Below are 27,749 nucleotides of genomic sequence, written 5' to 3'. Positions count from 1 at the left end.
AAATAATTCTCTGAGTTGACAGGGGAAGGCATTGTGGTTAGCATCTACTGATGGGAATGTGAGAGTGAGGATGGTTGGCCAAGTGCCTTATTGCTCTCTTCCTCCTTAATGTTGCTCACTTAGTTCTCTTGGGAAGTTGTGGACTCAAACTCCATCTATAAAAGAAACCATCACACCTTGCCTACTCCTAGTGACATTAACTTCTTGCTCTATGTCCTCCCCATTCTCAAGTTTCTGTCTTCTCCAACACTTGCAACATTATTGGAATAATTGACTCTATAACATGGATTTCTCCAAGTGGACACATTTGGATTTATTCTGAGGAAACACCATGGTTACTTTAATATGCTGATTTTGTACCAGCAACATGGGGACCAGTCCACTTATCATGAGCTGTAATATGAGCCCACAGATCTCTCTGAGAGCAGCCAGAAACCGAACATTACCCTGAAGAGAAGGCTCTGTCAGGGATCTGCGACTGGTACGGGCACATTTGACAATTTCCCTGCTCCTGGAGAAGTTATCCAACAGCTCCTGTAATTCGAAATGGAAAGCATCCTCTCAGTACCATAGCGAAAGGACTGATCACGGAAATGAAGGTGCAATCACAGAAACATTATCCCTAGGCTATGACCACATTCCATGAGCATTTTATTTTCATCATGACTCATGATTTCAATTTTCAGGACTGAGAGTCTCTGCTGAATCCCAATTTAAATCCTTAATATGAAAGCCTGGGCTTTACAGACATGTGTCGATGCAGTCAGTCAATTTGGGTTTAATCCCTTTGGACCGACCACAGTTGTGTACTGGGAAGGGACTGGCGAGCTTGCATTTCTCTTTTACTTTTGACCTACCACAAAAGTAGATTCAAGACTACTGTTCAATTTGCACTTGAAAATGATGATTTTTTACACCAGCGTTGTTAATATCTGACTTTTAGTTTAAAGGGAAAAGTGTTTGTGCCTTTGAAAGTCAGGACCATGCTAAAGTATTTTCCAATCTCATAAAAAAATCCTCTGAACATCTTTGACAATAAAAAAATCTTAATCTTGTCCTTTGAATAATGTAAAGATTGAGTACACCTCTGGAGAAATATTGATATAGACTTAAATCAACATGTCCCCACGTGTCATTGATTCTCCTCATGCTTTGGACAAATTGCTTAACCTTGCTAAGCCTCAGTTTTGCTCCACAAAAGTTGATATTACCATTTGGATGGGTGATTCGGTTGTCTTTGCCTTTATCACTAAAAAGAAGCATTTGGTCTAAGAGACATGAAATATTTCTGCACATACATACACACAGCCCAAGACCTATTAAAGTTCATGTAATGAGAAAGCACAATCCTTAACAATAATAATCTAGATTTGCCTTTAGTCTATTACAATGTTGGTCTTTTCTTCTGAGCTTGGCCTTTTGTACACCTTGCATTGTTCTTCGTTAAAAATAAGACTTCGCAAGCTGAAAACTCAAAGAGTGTAGACATGCATGATCGAAGTCCATAAAGTAATTAAACGCTTACTATTACGGCAGAGTTACTAGAGCAGGAATTGAAGGGTGATCTCACTGGTACAGCCAAAACCCCACTAATAGCTAGGGACAGTCTGGCCACCTTAGAGACAATTTCTTCCTCCCTAACTTCCACAACTTGCTGACTGGAAGGCTTCTGAGGAGAGGTGGCATCTTTGTAATTTAGGTGAGAAGGACATTCCAGGTAAGATAGATGCTATGGGGTAAGATACAAAAGCAGGAAAACATAAAACTTGTTCAGTGAACAATGTGCATTGCTCTAATGCACATGATTCCAATATAAAAGAGAAATTAAAAAATTTGTCTGGGCTCCAATTTCAGAGGGCCTTGAAAGTCAGGCTCAGAAGACTGAGTGGACTATACTATAGCAAAAGAGGAGTCAGGACTTTACTCATTCATCTCTTCTTACAACAAATATCCACTGTGTAATTCTGTGCTACCTTCAAGGTAACCTTTGATAAATAGTAATTCAGGCTGCCTAGTTTGGAAGCGTATCTTGGACTGAAGGAGGATGAGACTATAGGGCAAGAGGGGAAGCATGTTGGAAGGGTATGGGGATGATCTGGATGAGAAATGGCACTGGTACTGGTATGGTACATAGCAAGGAGTATTTGGGACCAAACTGAAGAGCTTGGCATTGAGAAACATTCTTTGATCACTTTAGTGGTTGCATGGCAATGTATAGCATATCCCTTCAACTTATTACAGTTTGCCTTCCAATAATATCACGGCACTTCACATATGGTATAAGAATCTTACAACAGCGTACTTCCATTTCTCCCTTGGTGGAGAACCTTTGCAGCATTGCTGTTACGCATTTTCCTTTATCATATGCTGTAAATAAACCCCACAATACATTGTTATTATTTCTGCTTTAAACAATCAGTTACCTTTTCAAGGCATATTTTTAAAAATTAGGGGGAAAAAGTCATCTGTCCTACATACCCGCCATTTCTTGTGCTCTTCATTCCTTTCTGTAGACCCATATTTCCAGCTGGTATCACCTTCCTTCCAGCTGAAGGACTATTTAATGCTTCTTATGGTGCTGTTCTGCTGGTGGTAAATTCTTTCACCTTTGAAATATCTCAAAAAGTGTTTATTTTACCTTCAACTTTGGGAGATATTTTCCCTGGGTTTAGAATTCTGAATTGATTTTTTTTTCCTTTGAGTATTTTAAAGAGTTGCTCCATGGTCTTCTGACTTGCATTGTTTCTCACAAGACATCTGCTGTCATCCTTATCTTTTTTCCCTCTGTAATGTGTCCTTTTTTTCCCCCCTGGCTGCTCTTAAGATTTTATTTTTCTTACTGGTGTGAAGCATTTTGATTGTGATAAGAAACATTTTGAGGGGTGAATCAAGAGAGCATTGAAACAGATAAGATGTGAGCACTGGGAAAAGAGGTAAAATAAATACGGGCCTGCACAGATTAATTGAAACTGATAGTTGCTTCTTTGAGGCCAATACCAACTATCTTTTCAAGAGGAGGAGAGATAGCATTACAGAATGTTCCCTAAAAGAAAAGTAATATCCAACACTTGTGAAGCAAAATATATACATATACAACATGTATGTACATACATGCATATACATGTACACATACACACACACACTTTTTATATCTACAACAACACTGTGATGTAGATACTATAATCTCCATTTTATACATGTTAAAACTGTGGCATGGAATGGTTGAACAAATTTAGCACAATGCTAGTAAGTGGCAGAGCTAGGATTTGAATACAGACCATCAATTTAACAGTCATGCCTGCAACCACTATTCTAAGCTGCTTCTTACAGTAGATGATGGCCAAGTGTACCAACAGCAAGATATTGATAGATCCAGAGGGCACCTGTGTTACAAATATCCTATGTTAAAGGACATAGAAGATGCTCATTACAGGGCAATGAGCTACTGTCTGATCTTCCAGTCTCTGGCTTAGATAGTGAGTTACTTCAGGTAGAAAATGTCCATAATCTTAGAGGCTAGACTTGTAGCTAGACAATATAGTGGACACGAACTTCCTACTCACTGATGTTTCTCCAGGGTATCAAACAGAAGATGGAAACTTCTGCAGGTGAAATGGAGGGAGTTCACAAACATGTTTGGACTCCTGTATCAGTCTGGACAGCATAAGAGAGAAAGGACATAAAGCCAAAATTCTAGCTAACCTCTTTGGCCTAACTGTTGCACTGATCATGATAGCCATCATTTAGAGAGAATCTTCTAGGAGCAAAGTGCTTTACTTCTATTACTTCTGATCCTTAGAATAACAATCCACACTGCCACTGCTCCAAACTCTATGCTTCTTTTAACGTTGAAACATTCTATGCAAATTATTTAACCTCACTGTGCCTTAGTTTGCTAATCTGCAGCATGAGGTTAATACTAGTAACTACCAAAATGGTATTTTGAGGATGAAATGCAAAGATTCATCTGTAAAGTACTTAGGATAGTCCCTGGTGTATGGCAAGCACTCAGTAAGTGTAAGATGGTGGTCTTGTTGTCTCTGTTGTGTTCTTCTACCTACTTTGATTCCTGCTTTGTCCATCCAAACCTTAACCATCCTGCAAAAACAAGTCACCTTTCAGCCCACTATCCTGATTGCTTTGCTCAGGCACAATCTGTTTCTGCTAACAGTCAGTGAACACAACTTAGCATCTTCATGGATTTTATGACTCCACACAGGCTCATTCTGCCTTCTTGATTAGATTAATTCATCATTCACTCCATTCATATGTCATTTGAGCACTTGCCAGGTACCAAGAATTGTTCTGGTTTACTAGGGTTATAATAGTAAATAAGAAGTAGAAATCAGATCTCTGCCTCATGGATCTTATATATTGGTGTGGAGTGGGAGTATAGACAAAAAATATATAAATAAGTTAAAGATGTGGTATGTTAGATGGTAACAGTGATATGAACATAAATAAATCATGGAGAGGAAATAGAAAATGCTGGGGGAAATCATACAATCTCGGATACTGGGGCTGGGAAAGACTTCACTAAAGTAAGAGTATAAGCCATTGAGATGCAAGTGTAGAACATTCTTGGATGGGGTAGAACAAGTGCAAAGGCCCGAAGGTAGGAATGATTATGATCGAGGAACTTCAAGGAGGATAGTACCACTGGAGTGGAGTCAGCAAAGGGTAGAATTGTAGGAGATACGGTTGGAGGATGAATGGGGTGAAGCAGATCGAACATATGTTCTAGGATGCCAGTGCAACTGGACTGGGCCAGAGTAAGTCAGGGGGACTTGAGGTAAGAGGAGGCAGGGAGCAAATTACATAAAACGCTCTAGGCCAGTACAAAGATATTGGTTTTGCCCCAAGTGTAGGAGGCCCCACTGGAAGCTATGAAGCAGAAGAGTGATGTCATCCAGTTCAGGTTTTAACAGGACCACTCTGGCTGCTGGGAAGGAGGAATGGGGCTTGTTGAGGCAAGAGCAGAGGCTAGGGGACTGGCTTTTGCTATAATCCAGACAAAAGAGGATGTTAACCAGGACCAGGATAGTGGCAGTTGTGGGAAGGGTCAGGGAATGAGAAACAGTGAAAGTCTGAACATATTTTGAAAATTGAGCTCATGGACCAGATAAAGGATAAATGTGCTACATATAAGTTTAACTGGAAAAGATCCTAAATAAAATTATTTTAGTAATTAAAATTGTAACGTGTCAAGATAGCACATGCAGGAGGCAAGACATAGAGTGGGTGACAGCCCAGGCTCCTCACTCGCCGGTAATATGTCCTTAAGCAAGCTGTTTAACTTTTCTGGGCCTCAGTTTTCTCATCTGTAGCATGGGAGTGTAGCAGTGCTGACATCACAAAAATTTTATGAGCATTAATGGGGAAAAGTGTTCATAAGTCTTTGTGTCAAACCCACAGTAAGTGTCAAACCCATGGTAAGCGCTCAAACAATATTCTCTCTTGTCATTTAGAATTCGCTGATTTTCAAAGATACTTTCCTCTTTGTAAAAATGCTCAAAGAATTTAATGTGAAGCATTTGAAAACAAACAGAAGCGTTCCCTTCCTGTGGGGCAAGTTCACAGAGTAGCTGGGATGCGAACATATTTCTCTTGGTCCCATAATAGATTTTTTGAGCTCCATTATCAAATACTTTCAATCCTGACTTTGAAAAAAGAAGCCTGATCTGCCGTCTTTTAAGGAAGAATGGGCATCACATGGCAACTGAATATTTATACCACGCTCTCCTCCCTTCAAGCTGTTGTTGTTTTACCATCCTGACATCAAAACTTCGGGGCCCAGGGAAACCTCAGATGTTGGAGAATGTCAAACGTGGTCTTCTTCTCCCCTTATTCCCGGTAGATCTGACGCAACTTTGAACCTTCAAAGGCCGCAGTAATCAATGAAGTGGGGAGACACGTGACATTGAATGCATCATCGTGAAGATGCATTTATTGATGTAAAGTGCATCGTGTGGAACAGCAGTGGGGGCTGAATTAAAATGTGAGGATCTGTAATCCAGTGAAAAACCACAGAACAAAGGGAGGAGAGAGACACGGGGCAGGCTGATGAAAGACACTTTGCTGACTGGGGACTTCACTGAAGAGAGCTACATAAAAGGGAGATTACTGCTTAAGTAGGTTAATGTAACCCTGGTGTCTTAATTAAAATGTCTTTAACAAAAGAGGAAGAGGAATAGTACTGGAAGTTTGGGGGAGGCGTCAGTGAAAGAGAAGAAATTTACATAGGGGAGAAAAAGGAGGATAATTTATGTGAAATATTGGGAACGACTCCCAAAGCAAAATAATCTTGAATTTCAATCATGAAGGATATTTAAAAATTGGTTGGACAAAGGAGGCAATTGGCTTTGGCGGCCAGTGTGGGAAATAGCTTTCTAATTTTAGAGCTTGCAGCCATAACATTAAAAAGTTAACAACCAAAAACAAAGCAAGTGGGTAAAAACAGGAGGAGCGAAGAGCTCAAAAACAGACCAAATGCAGAGACTGAGTCCTGGTAATGTGTACTTCCTTTCCTTAAATGCCAGGATACCGCTTTAAATGTGGTCCCTCTGTTGTGGATCCTGAGACAGGAATGCGCCATTCCAAAGGGGAGGATTGGTTTCACCCCCTGGTTCGGGGAAGCTCGATTTGGGGCCCTCCTTGCCCTGATCACCACAAGATTTGGCCTAAGACGCTGGGTTTTACTTGGGGTGAAACAGTAAAGAAGCACCTGTTTTTGTATTTGATGAAGTCCTACCCTGTTCTTCTCCAATTCCATCCTACAGGAACTCAATGACATCTGTCAGCATGAAGTCTCTCCTGGAGCCAGGCACACGTGAGGTCAAGCCTCATTGTAGGGTGGCTGTGTCTATAGGAACAGCCAGGCCTGTCTTCTGCCAGTTAATGAGGCGATTCAGCTTCAGGGGAGAGGTGAATGGGCGTCCCTTCCAATCTGATGATTAAATGCATCAGGTGTTAAGTGAGACGCAAGGTTCTTCCCTTCTCAGAGGTCACCTTAAGGCGTGGAAAAGTCAAAAAGTCCTTTGGAAAAAAATAGAAAAGAGATATTATCAGCTTGCCATTTGATATCAGGTGGCATTTATTAAACAGATAAATATTTATTAAACAGATCATCTTTATTAAGGTTTAGAGAATGAGGCCTGCATTTGCATACTAATAGGAACTGGCAGAAGAAACCGGAAGTTAATAGGAACTATTCAGAAGCCTCCATCTAACTTGAGTAGGAAAAATGACACATGCTGACTGGGGACCTCACTGAAGAGAGCTACATAAAAGGGAGATTACTGCTTAAGTGGGTTAATATATAATTAATGTATAAGTAGGTAATGTATAATAGACACCTATTTTGTGTGTGTGTGTGTGTGTCTGTGTGTGTGTGTGTATGTGTGTCTGTGTGTTATCAGGCAGGTAGAAAGGACTGGAAGTAAGCGAGGGAGGAAGAATATCCTAGTCAGAGGAACAGAACAAATGAAGGCATAAAGTCATGATAGAGCATGGCATGTTTGGGAAAGAGCAACATGGTTGGAACATAGTAATGGGCTCCAGAGAGAGGTGTGGGAACCACTGGGGAATGCCCTGCCATGGCAACATGAGATCTGTTTTCAGTGCTGATGCTGGTTTGGGAATATGTCACAGATCCCTTAAAATGTTCATAACCTTTGACCTAGTAAGCCCACTTGCGTTAGTCCATTCCAAAATCTGCTTGTTAGAGAAAAGCAAACAAGTAAGCGAATCAAACTGCACGTACACTGATATTTTATTTGCATATTGTTTATAATAATGAATTGGAAATACCTAAATTTGACAAGCATAAGGACAAGGGAATGGTTAAATGCATGCTGATACATCCACATGATGTATTGTACTGCTACTAAAATTATGTTTATAGAATCTGTGACACAGGAGGGAAAGAAGCTTGGCTTTTATCATTAGGTTCAAAAAGCAAGGTACAAAATTGTTCAGACCCTTCAATCTCAACTTAAGCAGAAAGTATATTAAAACCTGGAGGGAAGGACACTGAAATGCTGTTTGTACGATACAGGGTTGCGAGTAAATGAATTCATTTTTTGTCCTGATTCCAAGGAGAATAGGTTCATTATAGAAACTTTAGAAAGTATATTAAACTACTACTTGCTCTCAAATCTTTATCTCGGTGTCTGCTTCTGGGTAGTCCAGACTAAGGGCGTGAGGTCCTGGTTGTTATGATTCTAGCATCCAGTAGGCTCATGTATAAGAGGAAATGATGAGACATGAAGGATCCACAGGTGAGCTGGAGAAATGTGATGATCATGGCAGGGAACATGGTACTAGAGAAGGACGGATGGATTCGGGAAACCCCTCTGGAAGTGGTAACCACTTGGGAGTGCAATATGGTGGGAATGAAGTAAACTATCCATGGGCCGTATGGGTGTAGTTCTTCAACTCTGAGGGAGGGAGACAGGCACCCCTGTGGATTGTGGCAGGAGTGGATGGGGCAGGATTCTCAATTTGGTTTAGGACATGCTGAGTTTGAGGTGCCTGCAGGGTAGTCCTGTACCATTTACGTTGGAACTTCCTTAGGGGAAATCATGTAGCCAACACCCAATAAATACCCACTGAATTGAAAAGAATTCTTTTTCCACATGTGGATTTTCTAATGGGGGCTTTCTTTAAAGGCCACTCACAAATTTATGAGCTCATGCAGACCAGAAAGTGTGGGATCTGGGGTACGTGCTCACACATCTAGAATACATACTCAAGTTAATACAGCTGTTGAGTCAGGAGTACATATGTGTATTAGAAAAACAAGTCCATCTGTAAAACGCTGCAAGATGCCTCCAGGTGTTCAGAATAGCTATTTAACATGAATATTTTATCAATGCCAGAGCAGACAGAAATTGTATCCATTATATCCCCATCACCATCACATGTGGTTGAACGGACCTCTGACTAAAGAATCTAAATATGTTTAAAACATTTTTCACCTCCAATGAAACTAGCAAGTCCCGATTTGTGTTGTTATTGCTCCTGCTAGATTCACGAAATATTTTGGAGGCAGTTGCATTTGGAAGTGTGGTTTGGCAAATTTTCATCCAAAGCATATGCTTTTATTTTATTTTTTAACTAGCAGTTCAAATGTGGGGAAGTTGACATTTTAGAGTAAGTGGTAGAATGTGTGTGTGTGGGGGGGGTGTTGTTGTTTTACTTGTGTCTTATTTTTAAGTTCAACTTTTCAAATATAGGGATGGCTTAGGGTAACATATAGCAGGAAAGAAAGCCCATTTAAGAAAATGTGTTCTCCAGGGATGGCTCCTCAGCTCTGACAAGGCAGAGTCAAAGGCAGGGTCAGATCCCAGACTTTTGCTGAAAACCATTCAGTGGCTTCTTGTGGTCCTCGGGATTCAGAACAATCCTGTGGACCAGGTCTGGCCACTCTCTCTTTCCAGCCTCTTCTGGGGCTCCTGGGAGCCCTTCCCCCTCTGCTCCAGCCCTTCTGGTCTTTGGCCGTGTCCTCCTTCTGTGTCTTCTCACTTGCCGCTCCCCAAGCCTGGAGCTCTTCCTCCTCCTGGTCCCCCCACCTGGCTGAATTCCACGTGGTCTTCCGATCTCAGCCTCATTGTCATTTCTTCCAGAAAGCAGTGGTCTTCCACTGAGTGGTCCAAGGGGTGGATCTTCTGAAAATGTTCTATAGATTCCGTCACTTCACCAAGCACTGAGCACTCTAGGATGAAAAAGTCCAAACTGAGGGTGGCAGTAATATTGTTGTTAGAGAGCAGATTTCCATAGTGAAGAGGAAATAAAAAAGGAGTCCTAGGCATCCTGCTCATTTACTTATTAGACATAACCGTGGAGCAACTACTCTAAACCAGATGCTGTGCTAAGCCCATTACCTAGATTACCCTAATTTTGCAATAACCATATATTTATTTAATAATTTTTGAATTTAATACTATTTTAAAAATTCCTTTTGGACACCTGCTATGTGCCTGGCCTTGTGCTAGGTGCCAAGGGACACACTAGCAAACCAGAGAGACATGGTGCCTGCCCTCCTGGGACCCGTAGCCTCCTGGGACAGACGGACATTGATGGGCTGATGGCACTGAGCGAATGTGTAGTCAGAAGCTGAGACAAAGACTCTGGATAGAAAGGGCAAGCTGCGGGCAATCCCCATAGCAAAGAGCCTGATGACATGGTGCTTAAGCTGAGAGTGGGAGGATGGATGGGGGCGGTCAACCAGGCACCAGAGGGGAGGGTTGGGGAGGGGCATTGCTAGGTGAAAAGTCCTCAGGTAAGCGATTACACCTGCAGAACCTGATAGGGCTTGTGTAGCAGAAGCAGAGCCACAATGACACAGGGGCCCCTGAGGTCACATATGTCATCCAGAGCCAAAACTGCTGGCCCTCCTGGGCCTTGGTAGCATTGGAAACTCCATCCTTTGACAAGGGGAAGCAAATATGGAATTGTTAAGGGGATGTTTTAAAAGATCTTCCTGGCTGCTAGACAGAATTCTGGAGTCACCATTCAAATTGCAAATTCCTCTGATGAATCCTTCTTTTCTCCATTGACTTCTCTGGGCAAAGCCATTTCTCTTCCACCCTAAACACCCATAACGACAGAAATGATTGTCATATTCATTACATTTGGAAATGTGTTCCTTCCTTCGTGCTAATCATTCAGAGGTTCTGATACTGGTCCTTCCATTGCAAAGTTTCTTGTTGTTAGATCGGCCATCCCCAAAGTCTCTGATAGATGACTTTCATCACTGGAGAAATTGTTTCTGATATTGCTGGCAATCACTTCTAGGAAAGCAGGTAGGCATGGAGACTCTAGGAAACAGTGGCTTGCGCCCATTTCTCCCATTTGCAGACCAGCAGCCATTGAGAGACAGGCATGGCAAAACTTACAAGAGCCGATCGGCTTCACTCCACCCTATGAATTCACCACCCATCATCTTCCCCTTTGATCCTACTTTTCAAGTGAGCTCTATCACGCCCGCTGCCATACCATGAGGTGAGCTCTGCAGGACTAATGGGCAATTTCCACATCACCCCATTGTCATTGTCTTCGTAACTCTGTGCAGTGAGCCCACAACAGATGACAGCTCCGCTGACATTTGGCCTCCAGAATATTGGGGAAATAGTAAATGAAGTGAGCTCTCATCAGTATCTTGGCTCTCAAGCCTCCTAAATTTGCTGTGGAAAGTTTGGTGTTTGTTGATTATTTCTTCCTTAAGTAGGCAAACTTCAGCCCCGGGAGTTAATAAAGCAAATTTTAAGTCTCGCCCCAGGTGCAGCAAAGCTGGCTGAACTGTGCATTTGATTGCATACAAAGTGTGAATGGAGGAACACAGATTCCCTCCTCCCGACAACTCTCAGAACAATGAGATCAGCTTCAAGAATGGAATAAATTGGAGATTGACTTCTGCAGTTCCATTCATTTGCAGAAATTTGCAGACCATTAAGCATCCCCCTGCAGTACAGGTAGATGATCCTTCTAGCCAGAGGCTGATTGAGATTTGCTCTCCATCCTCCGCACACATAGAGTTGTGATTCTCCAAATACACTTGAATAAACAGGGCTAAGGAACTCTGTATGGACGCAGGCCTCCTTGTAAAGGTGGTCACCAGCTCGAGAGCTAAGTGACTTTGGGTAAGTCTCTTACATCTTTGAGCCTTAGGCCAATGGGCATGGTGGTTCTACCTGTGAGTTGTTGGATGGAGTAAATGGGATACTGGTTCCACGTGACTAGCATCCGCCCAGCAAATCCCTACCCCATAAATGGCAGTATTTGCTACAGCAGACTTGGTGAGGCCAGGACAAGGATGCCAAATAAATCTTCGGATTAGAAAGATGGGAAAGGAACAGGCTATATGACCTTATGACTAGAGTTTGGAATGCAAGCTTCAAACTCTCCAAAGGAATAATCTTCAGGATCCTTCAACCGGATGTGGAATTCAAACCCAAAAGCATCACACCTTTGCATGAAACCAGTAAAGGCTTCTCACTGCTCAGGAGTACATCTGACCTTCCCAGCTTGATCTATAACACTGTCCACACACAGGGCCGGGTTGACCATTGAGTCTCATGTGGCACTGCCCTCCCTTAACTCCTTGCCTCATCAGAGAGGATGCTCCCAGCTTCTGCAGTGTTTCGCCTTGTTGAAATATCTCCCCTTAGCACACGGCTTTGCCCAGGACTTACAATAGTAGGAGATAGAACAAAGGCAGATTCTTGTGGCTTCTTTGTTAAGTTGGTGCTATTTTCCCCTCTCATTTATTACCTGATACAAAAACAGGAACTGGGAGGGAGGGGAAGGCAGACCTGAGTCCTCTGGTCACTTCTGGCCCACGTGAGTATTGGCTCGTGAAGATCCTCTGACAGGTGGCAAGACAGATTGACGCTACTTTCTGGTCTAGGGTTCGGTGTGAAGGGAACAGGATTGTTTCTCTCAAATCTCACTGCTCTTGGGGTGGTCTCAGCTGGGTGTGGTGGGAGGGCACAGTGAGAACCAAAGCCTGGAGGGTGGTCCCAGTGACGGAGTGCCATGCGGCCCAAAGCCTTTCTGTTCTCCTTCATTTCTGGAGCGCCTTGCCCTTGCAGTGTCTACTCTGGGCACCTTGCTTTGACAGGTGTCATAGGTGGCTTCTGTGGGAATAAATCTTATCATGGGACACCTGTGTGGAGGAGGCTCATCGGGAAGAGGTCTTGGCATCCTCACCTATGGGGGAGTGAGAACAGCAGGAGTCTCAACCATCATGGGGCCAGCGGGGACCCTGGACGCCTGCACATGGTCCCACTGGAGGCCGGGGGCCTGGGCCCCTTACAGTCACTGGGTGTCGGCTCCATCCCTTTCTCCTTCACAATCCTCACACCACGGAGGCAAGTCCATGAAAACACTGTGGAAGCATATTGTGATTCCCTTTCCTGAAATGTCGGGAGAAGGCAGATAGGTACAGGCAGAAAGTAGATTCCTGGTAGCCTGTGGCCGGGGCTTGGAATAGGGGAGTGGCTAAATGTGGGCACCAGCTCTCCTTCAGGATGATGGAAATGTTCTAAAATTAGGTTGTGGTGATGATTGCTCAACTCTGTAAATTTCCTGATCGTCACTGCATTGCACGCTTAAAAACGGGTGAATTTGATGGTTCTTAAATTCTACCTCGAAAACACTTTCAAAGTGCCGTGCGAAGTAGAGGACAGAGGGACTCCACTCTGCCTCTCTCCAAATTGAACACTCATACTTGCATTTTCGGAGGAACCTCTGTGCCCTGTGAAGGCAGGGCTGGGAAAAGGAAGAAATGAGACAAATGAGCATCCTCACGTTCCCTCTTGAAGTCTGTTCTCCACACAGCAGCCGGCATGTGAGTCTTTTTAATTGTAGGTGGGCTCCTGTCACCTTTCAGATTAAACCCCCACCCCCCAAGACTCACATCTCTCGCAAAGTAAAAGCCAGAGTCCTCTCTGTGGACTACACTCCTAGCCAGCCAGCATCTAAATTCCTTTCCCAGGTCCCTGGCTGGTCTCCTCCCCATGCTCCTCCCGGTGCTCCTCCAGGTGCTCTGGCCAAGCAGGCTGCCTCCCTCCTGCTGCCTGGCGGTCCCTCCTCCCCATGCGCACATGGCTCCCTCCTCCACCTTTCCAGGCGGCCTTTCCCCTGGCCTCCCTGGCAAAAACCTCAGCAGCCATCCACCCTGCACACCTTGCTTGTTTGTGCTCCGGGCCATTGTTCTGCTTATGTCTTTCTCCCCACACTAGAATGTGAGCTCCATGGGGCAGAGGTTTGTCTCCTGCACTGTACTTTCCCAGATGCTTAGAATTACTCCTGGTAGAGAGGAAGGCTCCATGGGTAGTATTTGAAAAAATGAATGAATGAATGAATATGAATCCAGTCTTCCTCCCCTTTTCACATTCTTCACTTCTTTCCTCCTTCCTCCTTCCCCAGCCCCCGGCCCCTCCGCTGGCCACAGTTATTAGGATGCACCCCCCCCCTTATTTCCAGCGTGCTCTTTTCACTGTGTGATGTGACACCCTCAGGGAGTGTGAAACTTCCTTCTAACACACCGCCAATTTCTCCTGACATTGAGAAGCAGAGAAGAAAGCAAATGGGATTGTAAACCCAAACACCCTACAACAGAAAGACAAAAGGCTCCAGTGAGCCCGCAGGAGACGAGAGACGTTCTGGAAGGGGGCTGATTCTCCTGTAATAAAGTCCTGCGTGAGCGAGTCTCCCCGAGGACACGATTCTGCCCCTTTGACTTGAGCAAGAGTGGATGAGGCTGCTGCAGGTCTCCTTCTCTTCCAGGCTCAAAGATGCAGAAGATCATCGTCCAGCAACTGCAGGGCCGTAGGGAGGGCCCCATGGGAGGCACACGCCTGTATGTGTGCCCCCGTGGCTGAGAAAACTGCCTCGGTCTGAAGCAGGAAGGTGTGTTGTGTGTGTCATATGTGTCCTTGGGTTTAGGCTTGTCGTGTGTGGCTGTTGCATATGTATTTATTCATGAGTGTGTGTGTGTGTGTGTGTGTGTACACGTGGTGTGCCTGAGCATTTGTGTCCGATGAGAATTTTGACATCAGTGTTCAGGTGTCTAGTGAATCTGGAAATCTGGAGGCGTCTGTGTGTCTATGTGGGTCTGTGTTAAGATCTGGCCTTATGCCACCGACAGCTGAATTACTCACTCGTAAAAGGGACTGAGTGGCTTGTCTCCATTTCCTCACATCCCTGTCCTGGTATTAATAAGACCCATCCTTCACTTTTGTGCTGTTCTTTGGAGAGCACAGAGCGCTTCCATGCACAACTTCTCATTTCATTCTGAGAACCAAGAGCATGGGCAGATTATCCCCCCTTACAGATGAGAAATTCCCCTTCACCCTTTCTCTGTCCTCAAGAAGAGCAGTTTCCATCCTCCCTGCTTGGGCTGACTGCTACTGATCCAGCCCCGTCTCATCCCCATGGGCACGCACCCTCATCACTTGCCCCCTGCGCTCGCCCCACGCCACTGTTTCCCTCTGCGAGCCCTTTCCTCCCTGTGCCCGGCACACGTCCTGGCCCTCCCTCTAATAACTGACATGATAAACTTCTTTCCGTGTCTCTCCTTACCTTCTGCACCAAAGCCCTCGCTTCTCATTGATTCCTCTGACACCCAACCCTAACACACTGTTAAGCTGCTCTTTCTAAAATCAATACCTATTCGTTGTCCAGTCCAACAGCCTCCTTCTGGCATTCGGCTTTTTGGAGGGGATGTCTGCATTGTGTGATATGGCCTTGCAACCCCTTCCTTCTTGACATTCTTACCTCTTCATCCTTCTGGTTTCCCCCTTTTTGCCACCTAACTTTTCCGTGGCTTTTACTGGCCTTTTAGAAACCCATCGAATGGTTGAGCCCCTCCCCTTTCCCTCTTGACATACTGTGCCTGGTGTCAGCCTCTCCTTTCTGTCCCGCTACCCTTGTACCTGGGTGATTGTGACATCTCTCTCCCTCAGTCATTGCTCCCTCCTGAAGACAACTCTTTCTGTGCCCTCTAGAAATCTCTGTTGGATGCCCAACAGCCCCTCAAGTCTACCAGTCTACAGCATGCAACGCCTGTGCCAGAACTGCTGTTTTCTTTGTTTTTTTTTTTTTTTTTGCACTCAGATCAGGAGGCTAGAATGGGGGGGTGGGGGGAGGTGTGGCCATGGCGAGGGTGGAGAGACTGGAGAGGGGAGGAGGCCACAGCAGCATTTCAGCTGAGGGGTACAGGTGTCTGGATCCCAGGCCATGGTAGGGGGCAGGCGAGCAAGCAAAACACATCTGACAGGTGAAAACCAAAGTCAAGGATGCAGCGAGGGGTAGAAGAACGTCTGTGAGATGAGGACAGGGAGGTTGCTCAGGATGATTCCAGGGGAGGCAGAATTGGCCCACTGTCCCCTTGTATCTTCTCTGACCTTCTTCTACAGTAACTGAATTTTTAGCTGGGCATGTGACCACACGGTGACTACTTTCCCAGACTCCCTTATAGACTGGTACAGCCATGTGGTCAAGTTCTGGCCAATGGGATGCAAGCAGAGGTGATGTGTGCAACTGCCAGGGCATGCCCTTAAATGTGGGAGCATACCCTTCTCCGTCCCCTTTCTTCTCACTGGCTAGAGAATAGCTGTGAGGGCAGGAGCCGGGGGCACCATCTTGGGCCATGAGGTGGAAGTTTCCTGTTAAAGCAGAGCAAGAAGGGGGAGCTTGGATCCCTGATAAGAGAGAGATGAGTCTCTATCTTGTTAAGCTTCTGTTATTCTGGGTTTCTGTTACAGCTTCCAGACCTGAATGGTTGGTTACACTTGGTTTGTGCCCTTGACTAAAACAGGGGCTGTGGGGAGCTGGCCAAGCTGCTCCTTTACCCCGATGTTGCATTCTTTCCCACATGTTGTCTCTTCTCCTTTTATAAACAGCTCTTAGGTTGGTCAGATTCTTTATATTTCCTCGGCTTCTGTGTTCTTTCCTTGAGGTTACCACCACCCCCCCCAGCCTGGTGCATTCAGAGGCTTCCCATCCTGGATTGACAGATACAAGCACACACAGTCGGGCATAAACACACTGCACGGCACACCTGTCTAGATCTGCACAAGGTGTATGACTGTCAGTCACATTAGATGCTCTGGCTCCTATGTGGTCCCCATCACACGAAAGCACATGGCTTCAGAGCACACAAACCCTTTAGCACAGACCTGATCAAAGACACAGAAGCACGTATCAAGGTAGACATTTGTCAACAAACACATAGTTGTAGATTTACACATAAATCACAGCCAAAGACAAAAGCAGAGCAACTGACATGAAAACACAGCCACGGACAAATAGTTATTGAGGTCCCTGCCATTGTGAGGCAAAAAGTTGGGAGACACAGGAGGTTCCGGCCCCCAGAATTCCTTCCTGCGCTCACCATGGAGGGCTCTCGGATGCACATGGAAGCATCTCTAAAATCAGCCATTCGCACCTTCTACCCTGCTCTCTTCTACACATGCTGTTTGCCATTCTGAGACTCAGAGCTGCCTGCTTCTTTTCTTAGACACTTTAAACCCAAGAGCTGACACAGCTGTGCTGGTTGGTAAGCTTCTGGGATGCCGTGAGAGCTGGGGATGGGGACTGGCCACTGCAGGCTTGCTCACTGGTGAGCGGGGAGGCCACCAGCTGTAGGAATGGAGACTCGGGAGCCTGACCCCCTAGGTCCCCATGAGGACAAAAATATCACCCATCCACAGACCTGCTATAACCACAGACCAATAAGCCCTTTACTACAAACAATGGAAAGTTTTGTTACTGATGACACAGTATGCTTTTTCATTACTTTAGAAACATTACACCTGTTGTCATCATGAACTGAAGCCTACATTTCCATGTCACAGAGCCAAATCACCAACCCCTCATATTTGCATAGAACTTTAAGTCTTTTCAGAGTGCTTGCTGAGACATTCTCTCATCTAAACCTCAAGATTTCTTTTATTGTAAGTGAGATTCATATGTCGTACATATTTTACATATTTTCTATTCCTTTGCCTTTCCCTCACAAACCAACAGAATCTTCACAGATGTTATGTACATCAGTGTTCTATGAATATAATCCACTGGGTTTTTCATTGTCTGATCATGGTCTGTTCCATTCTCTCTTTCTCTATGCTGTTTTTTGCCTGGCTGGGCTGCGTTATTTTATTGTTGGTGGTGGTTGGATGGGTGGATTTGTTGTTGTTGTTTTAACCCTTGCTATTTTTACTCTATTACATATACAACACTCTAGTTTTCTGTCTTTACCTGAATAGAATTATTTGGTCTTCCCAGAAACCAAAGAGTCTTTATTTGCACTCATACATTGAGATGTTAAATGTTATTCTTTTATGCTTACTATAGTTTATGTAAGATTGGAAGTGCCTAGTATGGTGTTCTGTGTTTCCCTACACGTTTTCTCCTACGTATTCTCTCCACTAGCTAGGTGAACTGAGCAAGTCATATGGCCTCTCTGAACCTGATGTTCCTCATTAGTTGAGGACGGACAAGATTTACTTGAGAAGTTAACTGCAAATATGAGAGTGAACACATGTAATGTGCCCAGCACATTGCCCAGGGCACACGTGAGAAATTGTTATTATTAGAGTAGTGTGTGGTGGTGATTGTGGAAGCAGTCAAATGTGGTAGTCGTGATTAGAACATGCTCTTCAAGGCTGCATTACTGCTATCTAAGAGTGTCTCCTGCTGATGGACCCAAATTCAACTTTGTCTTGCCTTTGAACATTCAGGTTGTTTGCCATTTTTACCCTTAATAAATAATGTCTAGCTGAATACATTCCTGCATTCAGTTTTATTCTTCTTTTGAATTTAGTATTTGAATGTATTCCTAGGAGTGATATCGCCAAGTGAAGGGATATGTACTTTTGTAAGATTCCCGATAACTAAATATTGCCTGATTGCTTCCCACAAGAGGACCATCAGATTACACTCCCACCAAAATCTAGAGAAAAATTACAGAAGCTTTCTTAGCCTTAGTTGATCTGGTTTCCTGTTTGACTTTTCTTATATAGATTTTCCTTTAAAACTATACATACAGACACACACATACATGCATGCATACACACACATACTTTTGTGGGGCATGGATCAGTGATGGTACTTAAATATCATTTGCCACCTGATTTTGGTAGGAGCCTGTTGTCCAAAGTTTGAGACGCTTACGTTTGGTGGTACATAACATAATTTCGGTTAGTAGGTAGCCATTGACTGAGATTGGTTTATATACTGAAAGTGATATTCCCCTTTCAATTCTCTTTCAGTCCTCTGATCAGATCAAGGGGAAAGTCTGAGCTTGGTGCTCACAACCCTTTAATGCCCCACTATACCTTTCTTATCTCCCTGTTAAAAATATCTTAGGGGCACCTGGGTGGCACAGTCCGTTGAGTGTCAGATTCTTGGTTTCAACTCAGGTCCTGATATCACGGTGGTGAGATCGAGCCCCACATCAGGCTCTGCACTCAGCACGGAGTCTGCTTGAGACTCTCTGCCCCTCCCCCACCTCTCTCAAATAAATAAATAAATCTTTAAAAAAAAATAAAAGAAAAGAGGACCTTATTTTTTCCCCTGAGTTTCTAGCTCAAATTGAATACCATCATTTGGTCTCTGGTATGTTTATTTTCATGTTTTCCTACTTTTTATGGAAAGCAATACAGGTACTTCGTTTAAATTATGATACAAAGTTTCCTTTTTTGCACACATTTATGTCATTGAATAGGTAAATTACTGACAGGGCAGAAATCTTGACAGTGCTGTTCCAATAATTGAAGTTTGGAACATATATACAGCATGGATAGTGCATTCCAACAGTTGACCTACTAATAATAACAAATAGTCCTCGAGAAAACATTGACTAGGAGTCCCCATATTGCCTGATATAGTTTGGACCTTTGTGATTGCCCCTTCATCCCTATTCATTTTTGAGCATAAGGACCTTGCAGTTGACCATGAGGAGAGTCACTTTTATATCCAGTGGGTTCTGTGGGTTAGTGATCAGGTGAGTAATCTCCTCACCTGGCAGATTAAGAACGGGAATATACAAGTACTGAAGGATGTATAAATCAAGACTGACATTGTGAATAGAATGATTCAGAAGATGGGATTAAAGAGCTTAATGATAGTCATTGTGAATCACAATGTCAGCTTTAGTATGATTCTAACGATGTACTTGCTAACGCTAATGAGGTTTGATAGAATAAAATTAACAATGTCCAAACAGCTGTATGCTTTCACAACAAAGGAACCATATCTCAGAGCAGACTGATACATTCTTTCCGTGAGGGATTTTTGTCAATTGATTTTGTTTTTTTCTCTTTTAGGATATATTTAAATTTGCGAGAACTTCTCCTGTTCCAAGACAAAAGAGGTCCATTGTGGTATCTCCCATTTTAATTCCAGAGAATCAGAGACAACCTTTCCCAAGAGATGTTGGCAAGGTAAGTCAGACAAAAGACAAATGACATAACAAAGGCATATTTTTATTAAGAGGAGAGCATACACAAGGCAAGCTGACTTTGACTGTCTTGGTGGCCACCTGAAATCAGTCTCTATTCCTCTATGATAAGAAGTCATGATGGTTTTGCCAATAAAAGAATGACAAAAATCCATCAAACAACAAAAAAGTATTTACAAAAAAACAATAATAACCCCTCTGAATATCATGCTTTGGAGAGCTACATGGCAAATAACAATGCTAAAGTTATGTTTGTAAGATGTCATTTGTTAAGAAATAGACTCATTGCTTTTAAGATCACGTCCAGGCAACCAGTCAGATACTCTACTATACTATACTAGTATAGTAATGTGATGATACATGGCCTTTTTATTTAGATCCTAGTTTTCTTTTCCTTTTTTTATTTTTAAAGATTTGTTTATTTATTCAAGAGAGAGGGAGAGAGTCAGGGGGAGGGGCAGAGGGAGAGGGAGAGAGAGTCTTAAGCAGACTCCACCTGGAGCTCAGAGCCCAATGTGGGGCTTGATCTCATGACCCCAAGATCACAACCTGAGCCAAAACCAAGAGTCAGATGGCCCAAATGATTGCACCACCCAGGCACCCCTAGAACCTAGTTTTCAAAGGTGTAAGTCCAGGAGCACCACGGGGTCAGCTCTCTAAAAACTAAACCAGATCAAAAGAACTAAATCATCCTAACCAGACCCAGAAAACATTGTTGCATGAGTCAGGGCAATAACTTTTCCAGGAAGAAATATTTACTGTTAAATGGGCAGAAATACTGATGTGCCTGGTCAACACATCCTCTTCCCCTAGAAAAGCCAACATGGAGAATCAAATTTAAACCAGCTGGTATTTTTTGGTCATCACAGAATTTGAACAGTGGTGGTTAGTTCAACAAATGACCTTAATGGCTAGTTCTATTGGACTATTTATTCATTCATTACATAAATAAGGAGCATCTGTTATATGGCAGACTCCAAGATTGGGCCTGGATCACTATTGGTATGAACAGCACAGAAGCCCCGATTGTGATAGACCTTGTATGGTAGTGGGGAGACAGATATTTTGATGAGTAAATAAACAAACAAGAAAATTGCAAAGGATAAGAAATTCTGTGAAGAGCAGAAGCAGCTCTTCAGAAAGAGAGTAAATGGCCAGACCAGGGAGTAGATGGACAGAAGTGTTCACACAAGTGGCTGGGAATGCTGGTTGGAGACCCTGGTGTTTGATTGGAGACTGGAAAGATGAGAAAGAGACATCCATGGGAAGATCTGGGGAGGCTGCATTCTTAGCAGAGGGCACTGCATATGCAAAGGTCTGCAGGTGGGAAAGAGTGAGGCATAGTTGGGGAGGAAAATGTCTGGATGACTGCAATGAGGCAAGCAAGGAAGAGAGTGTTAAGAGCTGAAGTCAGAGAAGCTGGCCTGTCGTAGGGCCTCCAGAGACCATGGTGAGTGGGAATTTCATTGTGTACACATCAAGGAACCACTGGAAGTTCACCCCGTATGTGTGCTGAAAGACCCCCAGGCAGCCTCATAGGGAATGATTTGTGGGAGCAGAGCGGTCAGGAGAAGTGGACACAGAAAGATCTGCCAAGAGGGGTGTTTTAGGGTGACCTGGACCTGAAGTGAGGGTAACTTGCACTATTAGAAATCTATTCCTGTTGGAAATTAAAGGCATCAATAATCCAAAGTCCTAGTAATCACCATATTTGTGATTTTAAACTATCACTCTGCCAAAGACACCTTTCTTTAAGCAAAATCTTGCCAGGAGTCCAGGACATGATGCAGAAGGAACCAGAGCTGTTCTAAGTGGACAGCAGTGGGGTTGATGAGCCCTGCCTTTGGACAGCCCTAACCACTGTGATGGCCCTTGTATAGGTGTCCCTGAAGCCACGGGTGGCATTCACCAAGGGCCAGATTCCTCAAGTCTGCAAGGCTCTGCCCCCACACAGTTTCAGAGACCAAGTTGCATCTTGCTCTTTAGACCTTTATGTAAGCCTGGTGTTCTCAACCCTCATTGTACATCAGAGTTGCCTAGGGCAGTTAAAATACAGATGCCAGGCTCCACCTTCCAAGATCAATTCAGTTGGTCAAGGAGTGAGAACAAAGCATCAGTATTTTTTTTTTTTTAAATCCCATATGATTCTGATGGGCAGCCAGGGTTGAAAACCACTGGCCTAAACCAGTCCTACTTTAAGAGGAGCTATGGACCAGCAGCATCAGCACCACGTGGTTGTGAATAGGTTTTGCTGTATGTCTATGCTTTTTATGCCTTTGAAAGAACTTTTTTCCTCTTTGTGCCTGCTTGGTTTTATTCATTCATCTTATCCTTTCCTTTATATCCTATGCCTTACCTTCATCAACTCCACTAATAGCTAACAAGTGATGCTCTGCTGAACTGTGAGAGAGTATATGGGTGTCTTCAGAGAGTGCTGGGGAGGTGGGGAGAAAGGATACATATCCCACCCACCCACCCAAACTCTCTGAGTCAGGCAGCTCTAATTTTATAAATATCACATGTCAGACTTTAGTGTAGGATGCCATTTGAAGTAGAGAGGCTCTGTGTTTATGAAAGCATAAAGATACTTGTCTCACTTTGGTTTCCCCCAGAAGCTGACCCTGAGACAAGAATTCTAAGGCAAGTAGTTTATTTAGGAGATGAAGAGAATACTCGTAAGGGAGTGAGGAAGTGAGACAGGGAAAGAAAGCAGCCAGTTGAGAGGCCTGTTTATCAAGGCAACTGTGGCTGTATGTTGGTGACTGCATTGTAATCCCAAGGGGAAATGCTAGGAAATGGTATAAAGCACACTCTGCAGGGGAGGGAGCTGGGGCATTTATACCCCAACCCATCCGTCTTTGGTTGAGGGTCTTTCCCAAAGGTGTAAACTCTCCAGCACATCCAGCCTTCTCTGTGCTCTGGCTCCAGCACAAGGGCCTTCTGAGGCCGGGGGGAGACAGCTGGAAGTCTGCTGCTGTGCCCTGAAAAGGTGAGATCCAAGGGAGGGGACAGGGCACTGATGGATTCTGTTCCATCACTGAACTTAATATAAATACTTTTGCTTTACAGGCCAGGTTTTCCTTGTCTCATCTTCTGCTCCCATTTCATTTTCTGAACTAACTTTCTTGTCTCATCCCTTTGAAGCTGACTGTACTTGCTTCTTTCCATTAATAAATACTCACAGCATCCCAGGCAGGAAAATCTCTGAAATTCATGTCAATTCACATCAATAAGCACATATTCAGCATCTGCTATTTATAAGGCACTGCGTGAGGGGCTGGAGAGTTAATGACAAAAGGCAATAGACAGGGTCCTTAATCTCGCAGGATTACAGAAGAGTAGAAAAAATCATCACAAATGCATTATTTGTCCAATACTATAAAGTATAAGCATCTTTCATCTCTTATGTTGAATTCTCATAATAGCAACCCCATGAGGATCATCTTCCAAAGTGTCACCTGAGAGTAATGAGACTCAGAGGGATAGTCACCTGTCTGGAGTCACAGTCAGTTAGTAGCAGAGATGAGCTCCATGCCAGCTCTTTGAGATTTCACAGTCTCTGCTCTTAACTAGTATGCTCAGTGCTACTAAGTACAATTTGAGAATTTTCTTTCATGGAATGAAATGTCTTTGCTAACAATTACTCTCTTTAAAACAGCATTAAAATTAAATTTAATTGTTTGAAGTGCACACATACACACACAAAATAGGATGGATAGAGGGCTGGGTGAATGGATAGATATATGATAAAACAAGTATAGTGAAATGTTAATGGTAGAATCTAGGTGGTGGGCATAAGGTTGATCACTGAACACTTGTTTCAACTTTTCCTCCATTTGTAAATTTCATGATACAATATTGGAAAAAAATTAAGCTTAACTAAATACAAAATTATCACAAAACACACAGGAATTGGCATGTCAGCACAAAAATATTTTTTGTTTGTTTATCTTGAACTTCAAGAGGATGGGTGGAGACTTAAGTATCTATTTCTTTATTTTCTTTTTCTTTTTTTGCCATATTTTATCACAATCTGAATCCCTTTAAAGAAAGGAGACTCATATACTACAGGGTCAAGGCATCAAAGGGTGCTGCAGCTAATCCACTCTCGGGGTGGGGGTTGTTCTCAGTTGAGGCTGTGCTATGTAGAATTGTATATTGACAGAAAGGCCATGCAGGGCAGCTCTAGGGATCAGACAGAGTTTTGGCTGATGCATAATTTATCTTCCAAATAATTAATTAGTTGGTAAGTGGCTAAATTACTGGAATTAGGGGACTGCTTTTCCATCATCTCTCTCAATGTTTCTGAAAAATGGGTTAAAGACCCAATTGTGAACACATTCCCTCAAACCTGTGATTTCCTTCTTGTTTCTGAATTCTAGATGGCAGCGAGGATCTGGGGGCTTGTGCCCTAAAGAGAAATGTGTAGTTCCCAACATGTGATTTTTCCCTCCCCCTTCAAAGTATGACTATTTCAAAATTTGGGCCATAAATAATTTCTTAGTTTTACCAACTTTCACTGATAAATATTTGATTGCATCTTTAGAGATTTTTGAGTTCTTGGGCCTGATTGATTGAGAGCAGGGGACTTTAAATCTGTGAGGCAGCAAGGAGGTCTTTGGGAGACGTATTTTATTCTGTTTTATATTAAGTTTGAAAGACAAGTCATTTATGACATGCTTATTAGAGATTCTACTTTCATCACAAACCGTTTTCATCAAAACCAATGAAAGTACATTTCACTGAAAATCCTTTTTTTATATCCCCTATAAATTGGTAGAATGGGCCTTTAGAAGGACATCTTTAACCCAGGATGGAAGAAATATGTAATTGGACCATGTGCTTTTCGTAAAGGGAATCAACATAGATCATTAGACCAAATCATGAAAACCACTCAATCAGGACTCTGCTTTGATTGTGTCATGAATACATGAGGATAATTTATGGCAGTTCCTAAATACTCCTCAGACTTCTAAGCATATGGTTTATTAGGGATCTCCCTACATCCAGGTGTTCTGTACCTCCCCATTTATGGCACCCATGCAAACAGGTGCCAAGGAATCTGGTGTCTCAGAATTGAATCTGCTTTATTCCATTTAATAGCCATACGTATCACTTTGAGAACCCAGGGGTGCCAAGCTGTGTCCTCAGAAGCTGGGCCAGAAATCTGAAACTTGATCCCTAGTACTGCTGCATCTTACCCTCCCACCGAAACATAGACTCAGCCTCATCCTATTGCCTGACTCATTCTGTGTAATTGCCATCAGCCCTCCACCCCTTTTAAAATCCACTGCCTCACATTTTTATTCAAGTCTGACTACATGCCTCTTCTCAGAAATTTACAGCTATTTAACTTCTCCTTTTAAAAACAACCAGCCATTTTACTCAATAACTACAACTTAGCCCTGGCTAGTGTATACAAGAGAAATCTGAATGTAAGAGATCCAAGATGTCCGGAACTCAATACTCAAAAATTCTTGTTGAGATGAATAACAGGGTTTATTTCTACATTCAGCAACCCCACTGGTACATACGCCTTTCCTAATTCTATGACTTTGAACTCTTTCCTCTACCTGGGACGCACCCCCTTCATCCTCCCTCCTCAGGGGGTACATGTATTTACATTCAAGGAGTCACTGTCTAGTGGAACATTTACATCCTCGCAGAAAGTTCTGTGCACACTGCCCAGTGTAGTAGCCACTAATTACATGTGGCCATGGAGGACTTGACGTGTGCCTGGTGCAATTGAGGAACTGGATTTTTAAATTTTATCTAATTTTAACTAATGTTGGTTTAAACCTATAAACTACTGTTTGATCCAGTTATTGGAACAACTTGCCATGTGAAATTTACCTTTTCCACTTAAATTTTAATCTAAGTACAGGTCAAATACTTTTCATGAAAATATAGTATCTACATTGATATGTAAATGTAATATAAACACAGGATTTCAAAAATGTAGTATACACAAAGAATGGAAAATATCTCACTAATAATCCTTCTATTCGTGCCATGTTGAAATAAAAACATTTTGGATATATTGGTATGATTAAAATTAATCTCATATTTTTTTTGCTTCATTTATTATGTGGCTACCAGAAAATTTTAAATTATTTGCATGGCTCGCATTGTATTTCTATTGGTCAGTGCTGAGCTAAAGCCTATTTTTGATACAGTCTCCTCCTTGGAATTTTTGTGTGATCTCCTCTTTGCTTGCATGTAACACATCTGGAACAGCAATATAGTTTCTTTTGTATTTTTCTTGTTTTTCCATTAACTATAATTCCTCAAGTATAGTAATACAAGCACACTGCCTAACGCCCAGTGGGGACTCAAATATTCTTTGACTTGAGTTCTGGTTAAGCCTATGGCTAGTTGGATAAGGCATTCACTGGTTAAAGTGATCACAGCCTAGTTTGTTGTTAGAATGGAATTAATAGACCATTATATGATCAGTCTGGATATTTCTAGGAAAATTTAATTTTCCACAATGGCAGTGAGGCTACCAGATAAATTGGTTGGCAGTCAACCATTATGTCAGGTCAAATAAGTATCCTTAGCAGATTGTGGTAGATTTGATGTTGATGGATTATGTGTGGGGTGTGTGTGAGGAGGGGAGAGAGAGAGGGAGGGAGAGAGGAGAGAGTGCCTGTATTTCCATATTTGCTCATACATACAATATTTCAAACCCCCTTAAATAAAAAACCTCAAACTTTATTCACAACTGAACAGACTTAATTTTAAGTTATTTTGACTAAGTCTAATAAAAGCATATATTCACCATTAGCAAATGTTGCCCTCTTTCTGCAAAATTTAATTAATGATAAAACATAATTGAGTTGTTTTGGTTGTTTGCCAAATACATATATATGCAAAAATGCCCTCCGTGATATACATCCAGCAAATAAAAGCATCTGAGCCTATGGAGGAAGCAATATTTTTAGCCCTGAGTTTATCACCCTTTCAGTTCTCAATTTGAAAGATTCCCAGGCCTTTATTGTTATGTACATTTCTCCTCAGACTGAATTTATATTTAATTATTTGTGAACATTAAAGGATCTGGCATTTCAGCGTGAATTAGCACCCTGGAGACAGGAGAGTTGAGGAATTTTCTAATTCAACTAGAATCTTCAACATCTAATGAGTGTCAGGATCTAAGCCAAACATGGCTACCCCTGTTGTCCTGTTTAGTTCTTATGACAACCCCACAAAATATTATACCCACTTCTCAGATGGGGAAACTGAAATCAGAGAGATTAAGCAACTTGCCCAAGGTTACTCAGTTAAAAGAGTGGCAATGCTAGTATCAAAACCTAGGAGTCTTTTTTTTTTTAACTTTTATTGTTATGTTAATCCCCATACATTACATCATTAGTTTTTGATGCAGTGTCCCACGATTCATTGTTTGCGTATAACACCCAGTGCTCCATGCAATGCGTGCCCTCCTTAATACCCACCACCAGGCTAACCCATCCCCCCACCCCCCTCCCCTCTAGAACCCTCAGTTTGTTTTTCAGAGTCCATCCTCTCTCCTGGTTCTTCTCCCCCTCTGATTTCCCCCTCTTCATTCTTCCCCTCCCGCTACCTTCTTCTTCTTCTTCTTTTTTTTTTTTCTTAACATATATTGCATTATTTGTTTCAGAGGTACAGATCTGAGATTCAACAGTCTTGCACAATTCACAGTGCTTACCAGAGCACATACCCTCCCCAGTGTCTTTCACCCAGCCACCCCATCCCTCCCACCCCCACCACTCCAGCAACCCTCAAAACCTAGGAGTCT

At 42.9% G+C, this 27,749-nt stretch overlaps 1 protein-coding gene across 3 annotated transcripts in view; it reads left to right on the top strand.

Annotated features, from left to right (window-relative positions):
• CDH13 (cadherin 13) overlaps positions 1 to 27,749 on the top strand; it is a 1,287,326-nt gene that overhangs the window by 740,255 nt on the left and 519,322 nt on the right. For all 3 annotated transcript variants that reach the window (XM_081807354.1, XM_081807356.1, XM_081807355.1), the window contains one exon: positions 19,836 to 19,952. In XM_081807354.1, coding sequence (XP_081663480.1) covers positions 19,836 to 19,952 — 117 coding nt within the window. The remainder of the gene's footprint in view (positions 1 to 19,835; positions 19,953 to 27,749) is intronic.

This window comes from Leptonychotes weddellii, chromosome 16, assembly GCF_054177405.1.
Source record: "Leptonychotes weddellii isolate Sample4059 chromosome 16, ASM5417740v2, whole genome shotgun sequence".
Classification (NCBI taxonomy): Eukaryota; Metazoa; Chordata; class Mammalia; order Carnivora; family Phocidae; genus Leptonychotes; species Leptonychotes weddellii.
This window is presented reverse-complemented; position numbering and strand designations above follow the sequence as displayed.